General features: G+C 40.2%; 1 protein-coding gene across 8 annotated transcripts in view; it reads left to right on the forward strand.

The window, feature by feature from the left end:
• The window catches only part of vezt (vezatin, adherens junctions transmembrane protein), a 71,965-nt gene extending 57,848 nt beyond the window's left edge, over positions 1 to 14,117 (forward strand). For 5 of the 8 annotated variants that reach the window (XM_059654733.1, XM_059654732.1, XM_059654736.1 and 2 more), the window contains 3 exons: positions 5,332 to 5,432; positions 8,820 to 9,027; positions 10,586 to 14,117. In XM_059654733.1, coding sequence (XP_059510716.1) covers positions 5,332 to 5,432; positions 8,820 to 9,027; positions 10,586 to 11,133 — 857 coding nt within the window. In that variant the 3' untranslated portion in view covers positions 11,134 to 14,117. The remainder of the gene's footprint in view (positions 1 to 5,331; positions 5,433 to 8,819; positions 9,028 to 10,585) is intronic. The other 3 variants (XM_059654729.1, XM_059654730.1, XM_059654731.1) reach the window with 1 other exon arrangement.
• Positions 14,118 to 17,301: the final 3,184 nt, after the last annotated feature.

Here is a 17,301-nt window from a genome sequence, read left to right on the forward strand (position 1 = left end):
TTCTATTCCCCATTCACATTGGGAAACAACCCAAAACAGGCCACCCTTAAATAGCTTCGGTCAATGTAATACAGGTGCTGCTCTCTAACCAAAGCCAATTCAAAGAAATGTGGATTCTGCTCAATGTAGATTGGCTGCCAGAGTCAGTTTTGTCAACTTCTCGGTCTTAAATCTGAAAAACCCCAGTCTAAACAGTGTAAACCAGTTTTATTCCTAAGATTGGAAGGGGGGGTTCCTGATCCAGAGCTTGTCTTCTCTGCCCTCTTTTCTTACTACTTTTCTTGATTTTGTTCTTTTTTTCTCTTCAGTTTGTTTTAGTTTTTCTTCTGTCTACGTACCTCCTATAGGAAGTTCAGTTGTGGAGGCAGCAGCTCAGGGCTTTGGCAGTTGGCCATGAGGTGGCTGGTGTGCCCGGGCAGAGCTCTGGCAGTCAGCAACATCATGGCATCTTCGAGGCCCAAAGCATGACTCCAGCGGAGTGCAGGTACAGGCAGCCTGGTACGGCAGAGGGGGGCAAGGTTGAACCCGACACTGGGGGACTCAAGCCCTTGTGACAAGTGCACACTCAGCATGGCCAGGTGCTTATGGACTGTGGTGTTGACTTTCTTTGTTTTTCCACTTTTTAGCAAGAAGGACTGTAATATTAAACTTTTTAACTTTGATTTCCTTACTTTTCTGCTTTTGTATCTAAAGATTCTGTACCTAGGTACCTTTTTATACTTAAGATGGAGCCATAAGTGGTGCCCTGTAAACTGTTCACGGTAGTTATGTGAGTACATGTGACAATAAACCCAATTTAATAATTCAATTCAAATATGGCATCTCCATGGAATAGCGAGAAACAAAAACAATTCCATAGTCGGAGTAGGAATTCTGTACTGACTCACAGAATGAACATGGGAGAAAAAAGCAGATTACATCTAGTGGGAGAGCCTGAAAAAGATTCTCATTCTCAAAGAAATGCTGGCAAGGGAAGTCTTTAGAAAGAATTCTCCTCAAGCAAGCCTCCGCTCAGTTTAGGGTAATGCATGTAGTGCTCCTTTTTGTTTATCTTGCTTCAATTGATGCACACGTGACAAAATGGTGAATTTTTTTTTGAAAATTGCGTCAAAGAGTGTTTGTTTATCGAGGGAAGTGAAATAAAAGAAAGTATTTTTGGCTTGTAAGTGTTGCTGGCAAGGTCAGCATTCAAAGTTTCTTTGCCTTCATGAATCACCACAGTCTGTGAATGGTTTCACTCAACTGAGTAGCTTGTTATATTGCTTCAGAATCAAGTTATTAGTGAGCTACTCAATTGTAACTAATATAATGACCCTAAAAGTTCCCCTGGCCCTTTCAAACCATTCTAGTCAAAATAGACTTTAAATAATTTCAGTGTTTTCACTACCACCGTGTCTGGGAGTTCATTACACGTGTTGATCACTCTGAAGTACTTCCCAATCCATTTAATTCTGCTAATACTAAATTGTTCTTCTACTAGTAGGAATTTCTGATTTGGCTCTTATAATTTTAATGTAACTCTGGGTGCATTTATCTCATAAACAAATCCACCAAACTGTTAGGGTGTGGAGGTGCCAGCATTGAACTGGAGTGGACAAAGTCAGAAGTCACATGACACCAGATTCTAGCCCAACAGGTTTGTTTGAAATCACAAAAGCTTTCAGAGCGCAGCCCCTTTGTCAAGTACAATGAGAGAGTACAGCACACAGACCCAGAAGCTATGGGCAGAGACATCAAGGGTAGAGAGATCAAAAGATCAGACAACTGGTGTGAGTGGAGCGTCAGATGATAAGTCTCTGCAAGTGACTCGGAGTGTTAGTAAAGTGTCAACAGCTGAATAACCAGCGAAAAAGATGACCTATAATCCGATTAAGTGAGGCAGAGAGATAATTACAAAAAATTAAAATAAAGTGATGCTGGAGACAAACTCAATGACTGTAATAACATGTTGACTTCAAAACTGTACAAAACTAATTAACGTAGAGAGATCATAACAATTTATCAAGGCGATGCTGTTAAACCTGGTAAGTAACAAAGATTTTACAGATACAGAACAATATTTACAATATCCCGTAGTGCAACATGAACCCAAGATCACGGTTGAGGCCGTCTTCATGGGAACGAAACTTGAGTATCGGTCTCTGCTCGACGATTCTGCAGTATTGTGTATACGATGTCTGTCTTGGAATTCGCTTAACCGAAGGTTAGATCCTGAATGCCTTTGACCGCTGAAGTGTTCCCTGACTGGAAGGGAACATTTCTATCTGACGATTGTTGTGAGTAGTCCATTTGTCTGTTGTTGTAGCATCTTGGTTTTGCCAATATACCATAAGACATAGGAGTGGAAGTAAGGCCATTCGGCCCATCAAGTCCACTCTGCCATTTAAATCATGGCTGATGGGCATTTCAACTCCACTTCCTGCACTCTCCCCGTAGCCCTTGATTCCTTGTGAGATCAAGAATTTGTCGATCTCTGCCTTGAAGGCATCCAACGTCCCGGCCTCCATTGCACTCCGTGGCAATGAATTCCACAAGCCCACCACTCTCTGGCTGAAGAAATGTCATCTCATTTCAGTTTTAAATTTACCCCCTCTAATTTTAAGGCTGTGCCCACCATGCCTCGGGGCATCCTTGCCTGCAGCGAATGGGATAGACCAGCATTTGCTGAGTCATATGACTATATGCTGTGTACATAGTGGGTGATATTCCCGTGTGTGATGGTTGCATTCATGTTAATGATCTAACATGTCTTGCAGAGGTTGCCATGGCAGGATTATGTGCTGTGGTCGATATTGTCCTGAAGGCTGGAAAGTTTGCTGCAAACAATGGTCTGTTTAAGGTTTGGCAGTTGTTCGAAGGCAAGAAGTAGACGAGTAGGGAAGATCTTGGCCAGATGCTCATCATTATCAATGTCGTGTTGACAGCTGCAAAGAACATGGCGTAGTTTCTCTGCTCTGGGGAAGTTTGGACGATGAAGTGTACTATATCGGTCATATGTTGTGTTCATCTTCTGATGAGGTTATGGTTTTTTGTGATTATCTCTCTGCCTCGCTTACTCAAATAATAGATCATCCCTTCATTCGTTATTTGGCTGTTGACATTTTATTCATCGTCTAACGCGCCTGGTCATCTGCAGTGACTTATCGTCTGACATTCCACTCGCACAAGTTGTACAATCCTTTGATCTCTCTGCCCTTGATCTCTCTCCCTATAAACGCTGGGTCTGTGTGCTCTGCTCTCACTGCACCTGACAAAGGGGTTATGCTCCATAAGCTTGTGTGATTTAAATAAACCTGTTGGTCTATAACCTGGTGTTGAGTGACTTCTGAAATTGTCAGGGGACAGATGAGTTTGGGAAGGACCATTTAAACCCCAAAATTGATTTATCACTTTGATACCTTAAAATAATTGTAATTATTTTGAATGACTTATTTGCTCTTTGAGGTAGGAGACATCAGTGGTGAATTAAGCACCACTTTAACATTTGAAAATCAGTTTCTAGCTTCTCGTGCTGGTGGTCAGGTTAGTTTGTTCCTCAGTGGTTTTGACCTCAACTCCAGTCACAGAAGGCACCCTTATCAGCAACGATGAGATGTTTCCATACATATTCCTGCATTATATCTGCTTGAGGCTAATGACAAATATCCTCACATACTTTTGACCTAAGCCTGTCAGGAACTGAGTTGAGGCTGTTCCAATTCCACTTAAAATCTTTAACTGTTTTTAAGAGAGAGAAGACTTTCATCCCAGAAGTCTGGGCTGGATTGAACTTTGTTCTCTGGAGTTGAAAGGGCACAATTTTCCCCAGACATTCCTTATTTAAATCTCTTGAGGAAATGAGCAATGAGGAATACTGTACAAAGGAAACTGTAAGAAAGATAAGTACCCGGTCTGTGCTGAAAGATAATGGACAATTAGAAGTGTTGTTTGAGATTTATTGTCTGGAGCAGCAGTAATATTCATGTGATGCACTCAAACGATTAGACGGCCTGCTTTATTTGGGTTTGTCTTCTGCTTTAAATTGGCCATAGCATTCTGGATTCTGCCTGGCAATATGACAGACAAGTGAGTGTCAGCAGCTGTAGTTACAATATGCATAAAGTATAATTTTATTTTCAAGAGTATTTGAGATATAGAAAGGTCAAAACTTGATTAGTTTTGTCTGTTTGGAGTGTTAATACTGGGTGTTACTTTGAATAGATATGATCTAAGACACACCTCCAAAATGCTCAGCTAAATCATGTGCTCGTCAGGATGACTAGAGATGCTGAGCTTGCCAGCAGTGGCCACCTCTGCGGTTTTTAAAAATTACAGAACCACAGTGCTTCCAAAATGCTAAATGAAATCTTTACCAATAAAGTGTATTTTTGTTTTATTTTTTCAATCCAATAACAGCAGGAGCAGTGTAGTATAAATTAAAGTTTACATTTCCTCTGCAGACACTCTAATCTGTGTTTCATTCTTAGTCCATTTTTGGTGGTCACAAAAAGCAAACTGAACTTAAAACCAGTTCAGTAATGCCTTTCTCGCTGCACAGTACACTGTTTGTTCTCAGAATTACATTTTCTCGACTACATACAGTCAATTTACTAAAAGCAAATCTAGGTTAGCCCTGCTTAGATTTATAATTTTATGACCTTACAGGGTGGCCCAGCAGCACGGTGGCTCAGGAGTTGGCACTGCTGTCTCACAGCACCAGGGACCTAGGTTTGATTCCACCCTTGGGTGACTGTCCGTGTGGAGTTTGCATGTTTTCCCTGTGTCTGCGTGGGTATTGTCCGGATGCTTCAGTTTCCTCCCACAGTCCAAAGATGGACAGGCGAGGTGTTTTGGCCATGCTAAATTGCCTGTAGTGTTCAAGAATGTGTGGATTAAGTGGGCTATGGGGGATGGGTCTGGGTGGGATGCTCTGAGGGTCGGTGTGGATTTGTTGGGCCGCAGGGCCTGTTTCCATACTGTAGGGATTCTATGAAATCTATGAAAAATATAACTTATGTGTAAAACTGTGAAAGTAGAATTACAAATATTTGTTTGCCTTCAGTATGGAATCAATTTAGATTTCTGCAGTTTCTCATAGCCGTCATGATGTTAATAATCACCAGCATTTTGCCGATGCAGTTTCATTAACTGGTGCTGCTTCTGCAGGCCTCACTAAACTTTTCTTTCTGGTCTACTTTTACTGTTTCAGAAATAAGGTCACTAGAAATCATATAATCTGAAATGTAACCTGCCACCGTTTTGTACTCACTTCTAAGCCATTTCTTCTACAGATATGGGTGGTATAGAATACTTACACACCATTTTTCCACTGCCTTTTTTTTGGTGTTTTAGGCAGACCTATGGCACAGGACAAACAATTGCCTCCAATCTGGAAACAGTCAGCAAAGCCTGTTGTACAGATCGAAGATCTGGATCCAGTCCCTGATGAACAGGTAAGAACATGTATGCACCATACACAAGATATCTTTTTCCTAAGAAGGCATCCTGAGATTTTCTTGAGTTATCTGACTGTATGACTATGAACATTTTTTTGTTATGAGGAGTTTTACTTTGGTTTAGAGGTGCTCTTACATTCTCATGAATTTATTTATTAGGTGATACAGTTGTGAAGTAATAATACATAGAACATAGAACATAGAACAGTACAGCACAGAACAGGCCCTTCAGCCCACAATGTTGTGCCGACCATTGATCCTCATGTATGCACCCTCAAATTTCTGTGACCATATACATGTCCAGCAGTCTCTTAAATGACCCCAATATGTATGCCAGACCAGAAAAGAACAGCAGGCTTCTGTCCCTAAAGGACATTCCAGAATCACAGAATTGTTATGGCTTAGAAAGAGATCATTCAACCCATCATGCACTTACCAGCTCTTCAAATGAGTATCATTACCTAGTGCCCATCTCCTGCTTTTCCACATTATTCCTGCACTATATATTAATGCAAATAATCATCCAGGTCCCTCCTGAATATCTCCAGTTGAACCAGCCTCACCATATTTCCAGGCAGTATATTTGAAACAATATCGTGTGAGAATGCTAAGTAAGGGTGATGGGAGGAAAAGCTATCAGTTTAAAATTATGCCGTCTCATTCTTGTTCCTTTTAATGAGAAATGGCTTCTCTCTATCTGTTCTATCCAATCTGCTTATGATTTTGAAAATCTCTGTCATATCGCCTCTCAGTTTACTTCTTTCCAAGGAGAACAGTCCCAATTTCTTCAAACTATCCTCGTTACTGAAGTTTCTTCTTCTTTGAACCATTCTTGTAAATCACTTCTGCACTGTCTCCAGTGCGTTTATGCCTTTGCTAAAAATGTAATAACCGGTAGAACTGTGGATCCTGTAAATCAGGAACAAAAACAAGTTGCTGGACAAGCTCAACAGGTCTGGCACATCTTGTGGTTGACATATGAGGTCTTTGGAAGAATGCAAAAGTACAATTTAAATTATCCTCAATAATTGTCAACCCTCCATTAAACTTAAAGCCACTCAGACAAGGCAAGTATTAATTTTCTTAATACCTCAGTATTCAAAAGAGAACAGGCATCAGTTAACAGCGGATGTGTTTTTTGCCAAAATAAATGACCCATTTTTGTACACAAAAGCCATCACCCTAAACACCTTCTCAGACTGTTGGGATCATAGGTCATGTGTTTCCAAAGCATATGCATAAAGCTGGAGCATTTAACATCATACATTTGTATCAAGCTTTGTGTCCTTAAACTGGAAATTCCTTAATCTTGTACAAGAAATTCATTAACTCAGTTATTTTAGGGTGTTTTTCTGGCTCGCAGTTAGGTGAGCCTTTCTTTGTTGACAGGTTTAAAACTGTTCTGTCTCCTTTACAGCTCTCCTTATCATTCCCTATATTTCGTTTGCAGTCTTCCCCTTCCACTTTTCTCCTTCCTCCTCGTCCCAATCCCCTTTCCCCTCCCCATTTCCTCTGCCACGGTCCCTTTCCCCCCTCTGCCATCACTCATTTTGTCAATTTTACTCCCGGAGATACCTTTTCTCCCATTGGTTACCCTCTCACTGAAAATTCCCAGATGTTTGTTGGCCTTCAGAGAAGAAGAGCCAGCTGCTGCCAGAAAACTTTGAGCCCAGGTATGCACAGACTCATTTCCTGAAGAGTAAGTGCCTACACCACTGAAGTCGATGCATTGAAAGTGTGGTTAAAACTCTATTTACGTCCCACATTGTGTGAACTAATGGCACAGAGCCAGAGGGCCTGCTGAAAATTCCTATCCAAAGTTTAAAATGATGAGCTTTGCTTCAAATGTTAATTGATTCATATCTACCTCTCAGCTGCGTCTAAAAGTGGCATCTGATAGCTTTACAAAAACAACTTTCAATTAAAGCCTTTAAACAGTAGGATTAATTTCTTATTGACCAACTTGATAGAAAATATACATCTTGTATTCCTTGTACCTCTGGTACTAATATACAGCATATCCTGACGCGAATGTATTTATTTTTAACAGGATCCAACTTGAAGGTGAAGCAGATAGCAAGACACAGAGCTTTGCCTCAACAGTTTATTAACAATCTCTCAATCATCTGACAGCCCATTCCTAGCTGTCTCCCTTTTATATTCCTATGAAAAGTCAATTAAAATAAGATTTTTCCAGTATTGCAGTTTTTAAAATTCCAATTAGCCAATAATTAATTCTGTAGCCATGTGAGGAATGTCATAAATGATGAAAAATGCAGTTGAAAGCACTTAGCGACTCTTGGGGAGACCCAGTGGATTTGCAAACCACTCCACTTGGGCATATGTATGTAGTATACATTTTGTACATTTTCCAACCTATTTAGACATATCTCAAAGACCGTCACGTCCTAAGATGGAATCTGATTTTATGGATCTTCTGGGCCAGATAGGTTTTTACAACAGTTATCAACAACGTCTTCATTGGTCACCTTTACTGAGACCAGATGTTCTTTTAAATAAACCTGTTCAGATGTATTTTGATGTGTCTTGAACGCAGACCCTCTGACCCAGAAGTAGGGACACTATCACGGTATCATAAACATCTATCTGTTGTGTATAAACAGATATTTTTAATAGAACTGTTCAGAATTGTTATTACACATCTCTGGAGCAGGTGGGATGTGAACCCAAGAGGTAGCGGCACTTTCACTGTATCACAAGAGCCCTGAAAGCCCATGATCAACTAACATGTATTACCTGTTTGTCCTTTTACCTTAACTATTGGACACAAATCTCAATTATCTGTTCACTGAATTCATTTGAGATTAATATTTATTTAATCTTTGCTGCTAGGTCACACTGGGTCACTCACAGCATTGAGGATCCCTTGCGAGGTGGCAGTCCTTCATTAGCGTTCCCCTACTGTGGGAATACAAATAAGCTGACAGATGTATCAGCATGGACAGCATGTGCAGTTTATTTTAAACTCTTGCCCAGTTCTTGCAGCTTCTTTTTAAAACAGGTGACTGGAAAGTATGTGCTGGAAAGCTGTTGGTTTAAAACGAGCCAGAGGGTCTGACGCCAGCAGACCAGCAATGCTACTTCACCTTCACATATTTGAGAGTGGAGGCTGGCAGTGAATTTGCCCACGCTCAGAAAATTTCAGAGTAGACTAAACCTACACTCTTGTGTGCCAAATCCTATAAATTTACAAATTTGCATTTGCAAGCTGGAGCCAAATTTCTGCGCATCAGCTAGGCTTGCACAACTAGAACATTTATTTATTTATTTTCTAAACTGTGGCAAGTCTGTTTGATCTTCATGTTTAAATCTGCCAGCTGGCCATACTCTGTCTCTTCCTCTCTATCTCTCTTTTGACTCCAGGAACTTGAGGCTTATGTAGAAGAATCTGATTTGGATGGAGATTTCGGAGGGGGCTTGCTGAACTACTTGTCACAAGAGGAGCGAGAGAAGGAGAGGCGAGAGAGGGAGGAATCCAGGAGAATGCTTCAGGAGCTGAAAAGTGTGTTGGGGTTCAAGGCCTCTGAACTGGAGAGGCAGAAGTGGAAACAGTTACTTTTCAATGATCATGGTGAGCAATAACACTTCCTCATGTTGGATTAGTGGTACCTTTATAATTATTTATGGGTTACACAAAATGCTGACATAGTTGTTATTGTCACTCTTTATTCTTGCATGGGATGTGCATGTTGCTGACATGTCCAGCATTTGTCGTCCATTCCTTACTGTCCTCCAACTGGTTGTCTTGCTATTTCAGAGAGCAGTTAAGAGTCAACCATATTGTGGCCATGGGCCTGGGCTCTCATGTGGGCCAGAAGGGATAGGAATTGGCAAAGTTCCTTGTCTAAAGGTATTGGTGAACCAGATGGGTTTTGACACATGGTGGCTGTCGTGGTCACCATCACTGAGATGAGCTTTCGATTCCCAGATTTGTTAACTGAATTTAAATTCTACCAGCTTTCATGGTGGGATTTATTAAACCAGTGTCCCCAGGTGCTCTGAGAAGGTGGTGGTGGTGAGACTATTCCACCAGCTACAAACTCTTGAGATGGTTCTTCCACAAACACACCCTGGGAACAAAACAAATGTCTTTGTTATTTTAGAGAAATCTAAATTTGAAGCAGTGAACATTATGACATAAAAGTAAGTTAGGAGAAATGGACAGGGAATTGAAATAACTTCATTGAGGCCAACATCCAGTCACCAATCACCGTTTATTTACTCATGGAGAGTCCTTGACACTGATCCAGCTTCCTCATATCCAGCTCCCAGGGTGAACAGGATGTCACTCTCCTGTTGTTACCTGTCAGCCAGGGCTCCCTGTTTGGACCAGATTAACATTTCAATTCAGGAAAGTCACTATTCTGAGAGGTCCACCTGGCTGACCTTGTTCCAATCACTACTGGAATAGAACTAATTTAGTGGCTCCTTCAAAAAGCCGGCTCGACTGGATGGGCCTGCTTGTTTTCTTCTCATTCTGTGTGATTCTAACACAATTATAAATAATAATGATGAGCATTGATACAGTTGTTTTCACTTGCTGTTCAGTGATGTTAGTTACAGGACACCAAGGAGAACTCCTCCAATCATCCTCAAATAACACTGTAGACTTGTTTACATGCACCTGAGAGGGCATACTGTTTCATTGGAAAGACAGCATATTAGACAATGCAGCCATCTCTTGGTACCCCACTGAAGTTTTAACCTAGAGGGACACTTAACTGTCTGAAGTGGGACTTGAAATCTTGTCCACCTAATCTCAAAAGTGAGAGTGCTTTCCGCTGAGCCACAGCTGATATGGTTTAATTTCGGCAATGAAGGAAACAAAACTGGAAGATAAATTGTTTCACTGGCTCTAAATTCTGTTACTGGGCATCTAATTTCATTGCTACTGTGGGGTCCCACTCTTTTTTCTATGGCTGTCATAGCTGTAGCTAAAATAAAGTGAGAGTTATAGTGTGCGTCATTAAATAAAGAAAAGGAATGTGTTGGATGAATAAGACAGCTACGTTTTGCAGAATTAATGCTAAAAAATGATCAATAATGGATTTTTATAAAGAATTAATGCGTTAAATATAGCAATGCAAGAACGTAACTAACCCTGACATGCTTCAAAACTTCTTTCATAGCTGCAGTGAAAACGATTTCATCTGCGGGCCTAACGCAGCTGGAGGGAGTCCCACTGGAATGTCAGGAGGCAGATGCACATGTACAAGGTCATAATGTTTGTGATGACTGCTCCCAAGGGGTAGACACCAATCAACTAGACAGCTTGACGGATAGCAAAAAATGTCGGAGATCGACAGATCCAGACTGCACTGATGTACATCTGGCTAGTAGGAAAGGCACTGATCTGAGTGACATTCTCCAAACACGTACCGTAAATGGATGCTTGGCTTGCTGCTCAGAGAATACAGACAGTTCCATGCAAGAGCAAGAAAATTCACAGCCAGCTGCATCTGAGCAGCTGCAGACAACTGTTCAACAGGGACTTGCTGAAAGACATGGGCCAGTCGCCCTCCACGTTGCCTCAGCTCTGGCCGCGCAGGTCGCAGCTCGGTCTCACAGCTTTGCTCATTTATCAGAGCAGACGTTTGGAGATGATGATGTGGATGAGGAGCAGGGAGATGAGGATACAAATACAGATGTTGAATGTGTAAATTCTGGACCTTCATAAATACAGAGTGAATGGACCACGCTAAGCTTTATTAAATACTGAAAAGCAGGTCAGAGCAGTGATGCAGAAAGTACTCGGTGTAACAGAATTAGTGAATAATTTTGTTTAGCAAAGTGCGTATTTTGTACCTTGCTTTGTGAAATCTCACTGTAAACAAAGGGATATAATGAGAATTCTCTATGGTGAATGAAATGCTTGGATGCTACCGAGCCTTGGAACAATCTATTCAGTAGCCATTTGCATTGATTCCTCTGACTACATTACTGTGTTCCTACCTTTTGTGAAGGATTTGTTTGATAGATTATAAGGAAATGAGTTAGAAACCCTTTCAACCTATGCATGAACTTCTTAAGGAACAGGCACAATACTCTGTGCAATCCCACTGGTATGGAATGCACCTTACCCCTATGCGTCTAGTCTCCGATGATGTACTAAGTGTAAATTTTAGTGTAAAAATAGCCAAGTAGCTGAGGCCCACACTGATCCAAAGGTAATGAATTCACCTCCCACCACTGTTTGAAAGTTTGAATTCATTTTTAAAGTCCCTGAAGATGCATTGAAATCTGATTGCAATAAAAGTGATGATGAAGCTGTTGAATTACTGTGCCTGCTGAAGTATCTTAGCAAGCCAGTCAGTTATGTTTGTGAATTTGGGGGCAGGCAAACAATGCTGGTCTTCCTGGTGAACAATTCAGAATGAATTGACGTGATTATGTTCCAACAACAAGATTATACCTGCAACCAGTATGAGCTGGGATTTTTTAAAATTAACTTTTCAAACATAAGTAGAAAGTGGTTTGACCTCCAGCATCACCTGTCTGCATCACTGATTAAAGTCACAAAGTATTTCAGCAACTTCCTTCAGCTGTTCACAAGTTACCAGCAAGCTGCAAAAAATGAAGTATCGTGCTCATTATTACTCAGTGTGGCTATGTGTAATTTCAGTCCCCACTCATCACTGCCCAAAAAACTGAACATCATCATTATTGGGCAAACATGAGCTAATGCAGTTTTATGGGCACTCAGTTGTTATAGCCTCAGACCAGAGGGAAGGTGATCTCATTATCTGTTCTTCTAATATTTTGATAAAGCTCTGAAAACATTAGACCCTTATAACTGTACAGCCATCCTCAATTTGCGAGGTTCCATAAACATTGTTTCATCACTGTCTGTGACTTTAACTGTCGTTATTTTCAAAGAATACAGTTAGAGCTAGCTCATCCATGGGCTTTCTTTTCTATATAAATGGATTTTTTTTTGCGGCCATTGCTTGGCATTGAAAGAACCACAATGTTTTTATTTATTCTTTCTTTAGATTTGCATTTCTCAACAGGTCAAGTTTTTCCAACCATTCTTTTGACAGACCAAGAACTCAGTAATGAATTAATACAAAGAGAGCTTATGTGTAGATTGTTGTGGTTGTTGGAAGCCATTCATTTCAGCCTTGGGATATATCTGCAGGAGTTTCTCAAGGTGGTATCCTAGGTCCAAGCATCTTCGGCTGTTTCATCAAAGACCTAGCCTCCGTCGTAAGGTCAAAAGTGGACCAGTTCATTGATTGCACAATGTTCAGTACCATTTTCAGAATTGTAGACGGTTTAGACAATAGCATAAACTTATAAAGGGAAATTGACAGACTATGTGAATAGGAAAAATTGTGGCAGATAGAGTTCAATGCAAATAAGTGTGAGGTAATCCATTTCAAACTGACATGTGATAGATCAGGCTACTTTCTAGATGGTGTGAAGTTAAATGCAGTGGATCTCCAAAGAGACATGGGGGTTCAGGTGTATAAGTTTTTTTTTAATGTCATGAACCGGTGCAGGAAACAAGCAAAAAAGTTAATGGGATTTTTGCCATTTGGAATAATGTGAGCAGATTTGGGCACCATACTGTAGGAAGGATATACTGACCTTGGAGGGAGTACAAAAATGATATCTGGATTTAAGGGGATAAGTTATGAGGAGAAATTATATAAATTTGGTCTACTTTCTCTCCAATTTAGAAGGTTATGGGGTGATCCCATCATAGTCCTCGACATTAAACCGCAAAAGAGAGGCTAGATAAAGATAAACTATTTCCACTTGTTGGGGATTCTAGAACAAGGGAGCATAGCCTGAGAATTGAGGCGAGACGATTCAGGAGAGATGTTAGGAAGCATGTCTATACACAAAGGATAGAAGTTTGGAACTTACTTCCACAAATGGCAATGGATACTGGATCAGTTGTTAATTTTAAAACCAAGATGGATTGTATTTTGTTAAGTGAAGCTGTATGAATTTAGGCTATGCACCAGCTGTGATTTCCTTGAATGTTGGAACAGGCTTGAGGGGCTGAATGACCTACTGTTGTACCTATGGTCCTGTATGGGCAGGCAACAAATCCTGAATTTGTCGCTGACACTCAGAACACTGGAAGAAATGCAAAAATTCTTTTTCTAAACTAAGTTTTATAAAATATTTTGACTGGCTTTCCCACTTAGCAGAAGAAGAAAAGTGTAAGTTATTTCAGAACAAGTGAGTTTGGTGTCCTATATGGATTGTGCTACTTCTACTGTCTGCTGTGAAATTAAAAAAAAGTGCAAGGGATTTCAGGATATTCATTCTTGCACTACCATTTTTTTAGTCTAATTTATTAAGAAATTTGCTCACATAATACAATAGAATCAACTTGCAATATAAAATCATACGCAGGAATATTTTTAGTGAGTAAAGTAATTTTTGATTGTAGGGCCAATATATTTCTGTTTGTTCAGAAAAGACTGGGTACCATTTGTATCTAATATTTCTGTGGGTGTCATTTTAAAATTTACCTATTCAGAGTAAATCAGTTAATGATTTAAATTGGCATATGTAGGAATTTTACACAAATCTGATCACTATTGTGTTATAAATATTTCATGAACACACTTCAGTCCTTAAGAGCTTGGAAGCACATAGATCCCATTACAACTAACTGAAGTTGAATGATAGTGCTGTCAAATTATCATAGATTTTCCAACATCAGGCCAATTGCATTGTGTGGTGTGATGTGGAACTGAACAACACTGAGTAAAACAGAAGTTGCTGGAAAAGCTCAGCTAGTCTGGCAGCATCCATGAAGGAAAAAATCAGAGTTAACATTTCTGATCCAATGACCCTTCCTGAAGACCCCTTCAGGTCACCGGACCCGAAAAGTTAACTCTGATTTTAAACTGCTCTGATGTTAAACTGAGGTGCCATCTGCTCCCTCACAAAAATGCAAAGTATCACCGTTGTTACGACACATTTTGCCTGCACCCATTCAATTACCTTGTGCCACCCTTCTGCCTTTTCCCCATATCCTTGCGTGCTATTTCAAACCAAATAATCATCCAGTGCCCTTTGAATGCATCATCTGAACCTGCTTCAACCACAGTGAGACATCAGGTTGCCAAACTGTAGGTATCAAGATTTACTGCTTCAGCATTGTGAAAGCAGGGTCTCTGTCCCCACTATTGTAATATCACCAATACTGGATTGGTTGGCTGTGGTCTTGAAGTTAATTCCGCAAATACAGAAGCAATGTATGTTCAGCTTGAAATAATCAGCCCCAGTCCCTGGCACAACATTAGACAGATTTGAAAATTTTCCACTTTTGATGATACAGCTCCTAAAGTAGGCTCCGGTTTGAAAGATGTGTGCATTGTCTCCACTCAATTGAATTGTTATCTTGACAAAATTCCCCTGCTATCGGTGTAACCAGTGCAAACAGAAATTTAAGCTTGATTTATGTTTCCAGCTACTCAAATTTTCATGCTCTTTGGTGGCAGTTTTAAACCATTGTACTCAGTCCTGCCCACAAGAATTGTCATCTCCGCAGGCTGAACTACCTTTGATATGAGGGCACTCATTGAAATCTTTGGAATTATTTTTGTTAATTTATAAAGAAATGGTAATGATTGGTAATACTTTTTTTTAGTTAGAATCAAGTATCTTTTGTAGTATTTTCAAATCTTAGGCCCTGGTGGATTGACAGTTATTTTAAAAAGTTATTTACAATGAGAAACACTAAGAATACCTTCACCTTACTGGATGTGAGTTTGTTCGCTGAGCTGGAGGGTTAGTTTTCAGACGTTTCGTCACCGTTCTAGGTGACATCATCAGTGAGCCTCCGGTGAAGCGCTGGTGTTATGTACCGCTTTCTATTTATCTGGTTAGGTTTCCCTGGGTGGAACTCAACCTGAGCTACAAATCTTCTCAAAACTCGCTACCTTCACCTTAAGCAAATATTTAAATGCTGATAAGTAAACATTAATGCATACCGTCTTGGCTGAGCACAATCAGAAGAGATTGGTTTATAAGTGACTAATAATCTGAGGCATCAATCATCACTCTCTTAGGGTTGTGTCCTATAAGTAGTTCTTCAAGAACACATTCAACTTTAAAGAAACCAACACTTAAAGTGCAAAAAAATGGCTCCTGATGAAAGGCTGTTGTAATGAACAAAATTTGCCAAACATTGCATCCTACCATTTCCTGCATCTTAGAACTGGGCCTTAAAAATGCCCTTGAAAACCAAACATAGAAACAATGAAACACTTCTTCAATATTCTAGGCGACAGCTGGCAGAGGCAATTAAGCAGTGTAATGAAATGTGTCCATCCAAGATTTAAATGATTTGTCTCAACAGTCAGATTCCTGTGAACTGCTATAGAACCATAAATAGTACTTACAAGCTAACAAGCTTTGCTACCACTGTGTCTGAATGAGCCCCTAATGCTAATTCCAAAGAATTTAAACTCCAAAGAACATTAAAGTCTGATGCTGTTATTAAGACAGTCTTCACCATTGAGACATCTTCCTTTTTGAACTGTTCATGAGTGTGAGATTGTTGCAATATGTAAGAATGTACAAACAAAAGCAGGAGGAGTTTTCAGCAATCATTGCCATGGGTGTAGTTTTATTTGGAATTCTTAAAGATCATGCATTTATTAGTAAGTGTAGCAACTTCTCAAGGTTTATTGCCATGAGGTACTCGAGAAGGAGCAAAATTTGACCTACTCTTGGGGAATAGGGCAGGTGACTGAGGGGTCAGTGGGGAACCACTTTGGAGCAAGTGATCATAATTCTATTAGTTTCAAAACAGTTTAGTAAAGGATAGATCTGATCTAAAAGTTAAAGTTCTAAATTGGAGGAGGGGCAAATTTGATGGTATTCAGCAAGAACTTTCAAAAGTTGGTAAAGGGACAGTTGGAAAGTGGGAAACCTTCGAAAATGAGATGAGAGTCCAAACAGAGTATTTTTCCTGTTAGGATGAAGGGAAAGGCTGGAGGGAAATGACTAGAGGGATGACTAGAGAAATTGACTAAAGAAAATGACTAGAAAAACTGGTCAAGAAAAAGAAGGAAGCATATGTCAGGTATAAACATCTGGAATCAAGTGAATAGCTTGAGGAGTATAAGGGCAGTAGGAGTATACTTGAGGGAAATCAGGAGGGCATAATGGGCATGTGAGATAGCTTTGGGAAATAAGATTAAGGAGAATCCGAAGAGATTCTACAAATACATTAAGGACAAAGGAATAATTAGGGAGAGAATAGGGCCCCTTAAAGATCAGTAAAGCCACCTATGAGTAAACCACAGGAGATGGAGGAGATACTGAACGAGTATTTTGAATCAGTGTTCACTGTGGAGAAGGATGTGGGAACTAGAGAACTTGGGGAAATAAATAGTGATATCTTGGAAAGTGTCCACGTTACAGAGGAGGTTCTGTTGGGCATTTAAAAACACACAAAGATGGATAAATCCCCAGGACCAGTCTTCTAGAACTTTTTGGGAAGCCAGAGAGGTGATTGCTGGGCCCCCTTGCTGAGATATTTGCATCATCGATAGCCACAGGTGAGGTGCTGAGAGATTGGATGTTGGCAAACATTGTGCCATTATTTAAGAAAATTGGTAAGAAAAAGCCAGGGAATTATAGATTGGTGAGCCTGACGTAAGTGTTGGGCAAGTTGGAGGGGTTTCTGAGGGACTGGACAGGACTGATGTATTTGGAAAGGCAAGGATTGATTAGTGATTGTCAACATAGCTTTGTGCCTGGGAAATCATGTCTCATTAATGATTGATTTCTTGAAGAAGGAACAAAGAAGGCAGGTGAAGGCAGAGCCATGGACTTCAGGAAGGTATTTGACAAGGTTCCACATGGTGGA

The sequence above is a fragment of the Stegostoma tigrinum genome, chromosome 25 (assembly GCF_030684315.1).
Source record: "Stegostoma tigrinum isolate sSteTig4 chromosome 25, sSteTig4.hap1, whole genome shotgun sequence".
Taxonomy (NCBI): domain Eukaryota; kingdom Metazoa; phylum Chordata; class Chondrichthyes; order Orectolobiformes; family Stegostomatidae; genus Stegostoma; species Stegostoma tigrinum.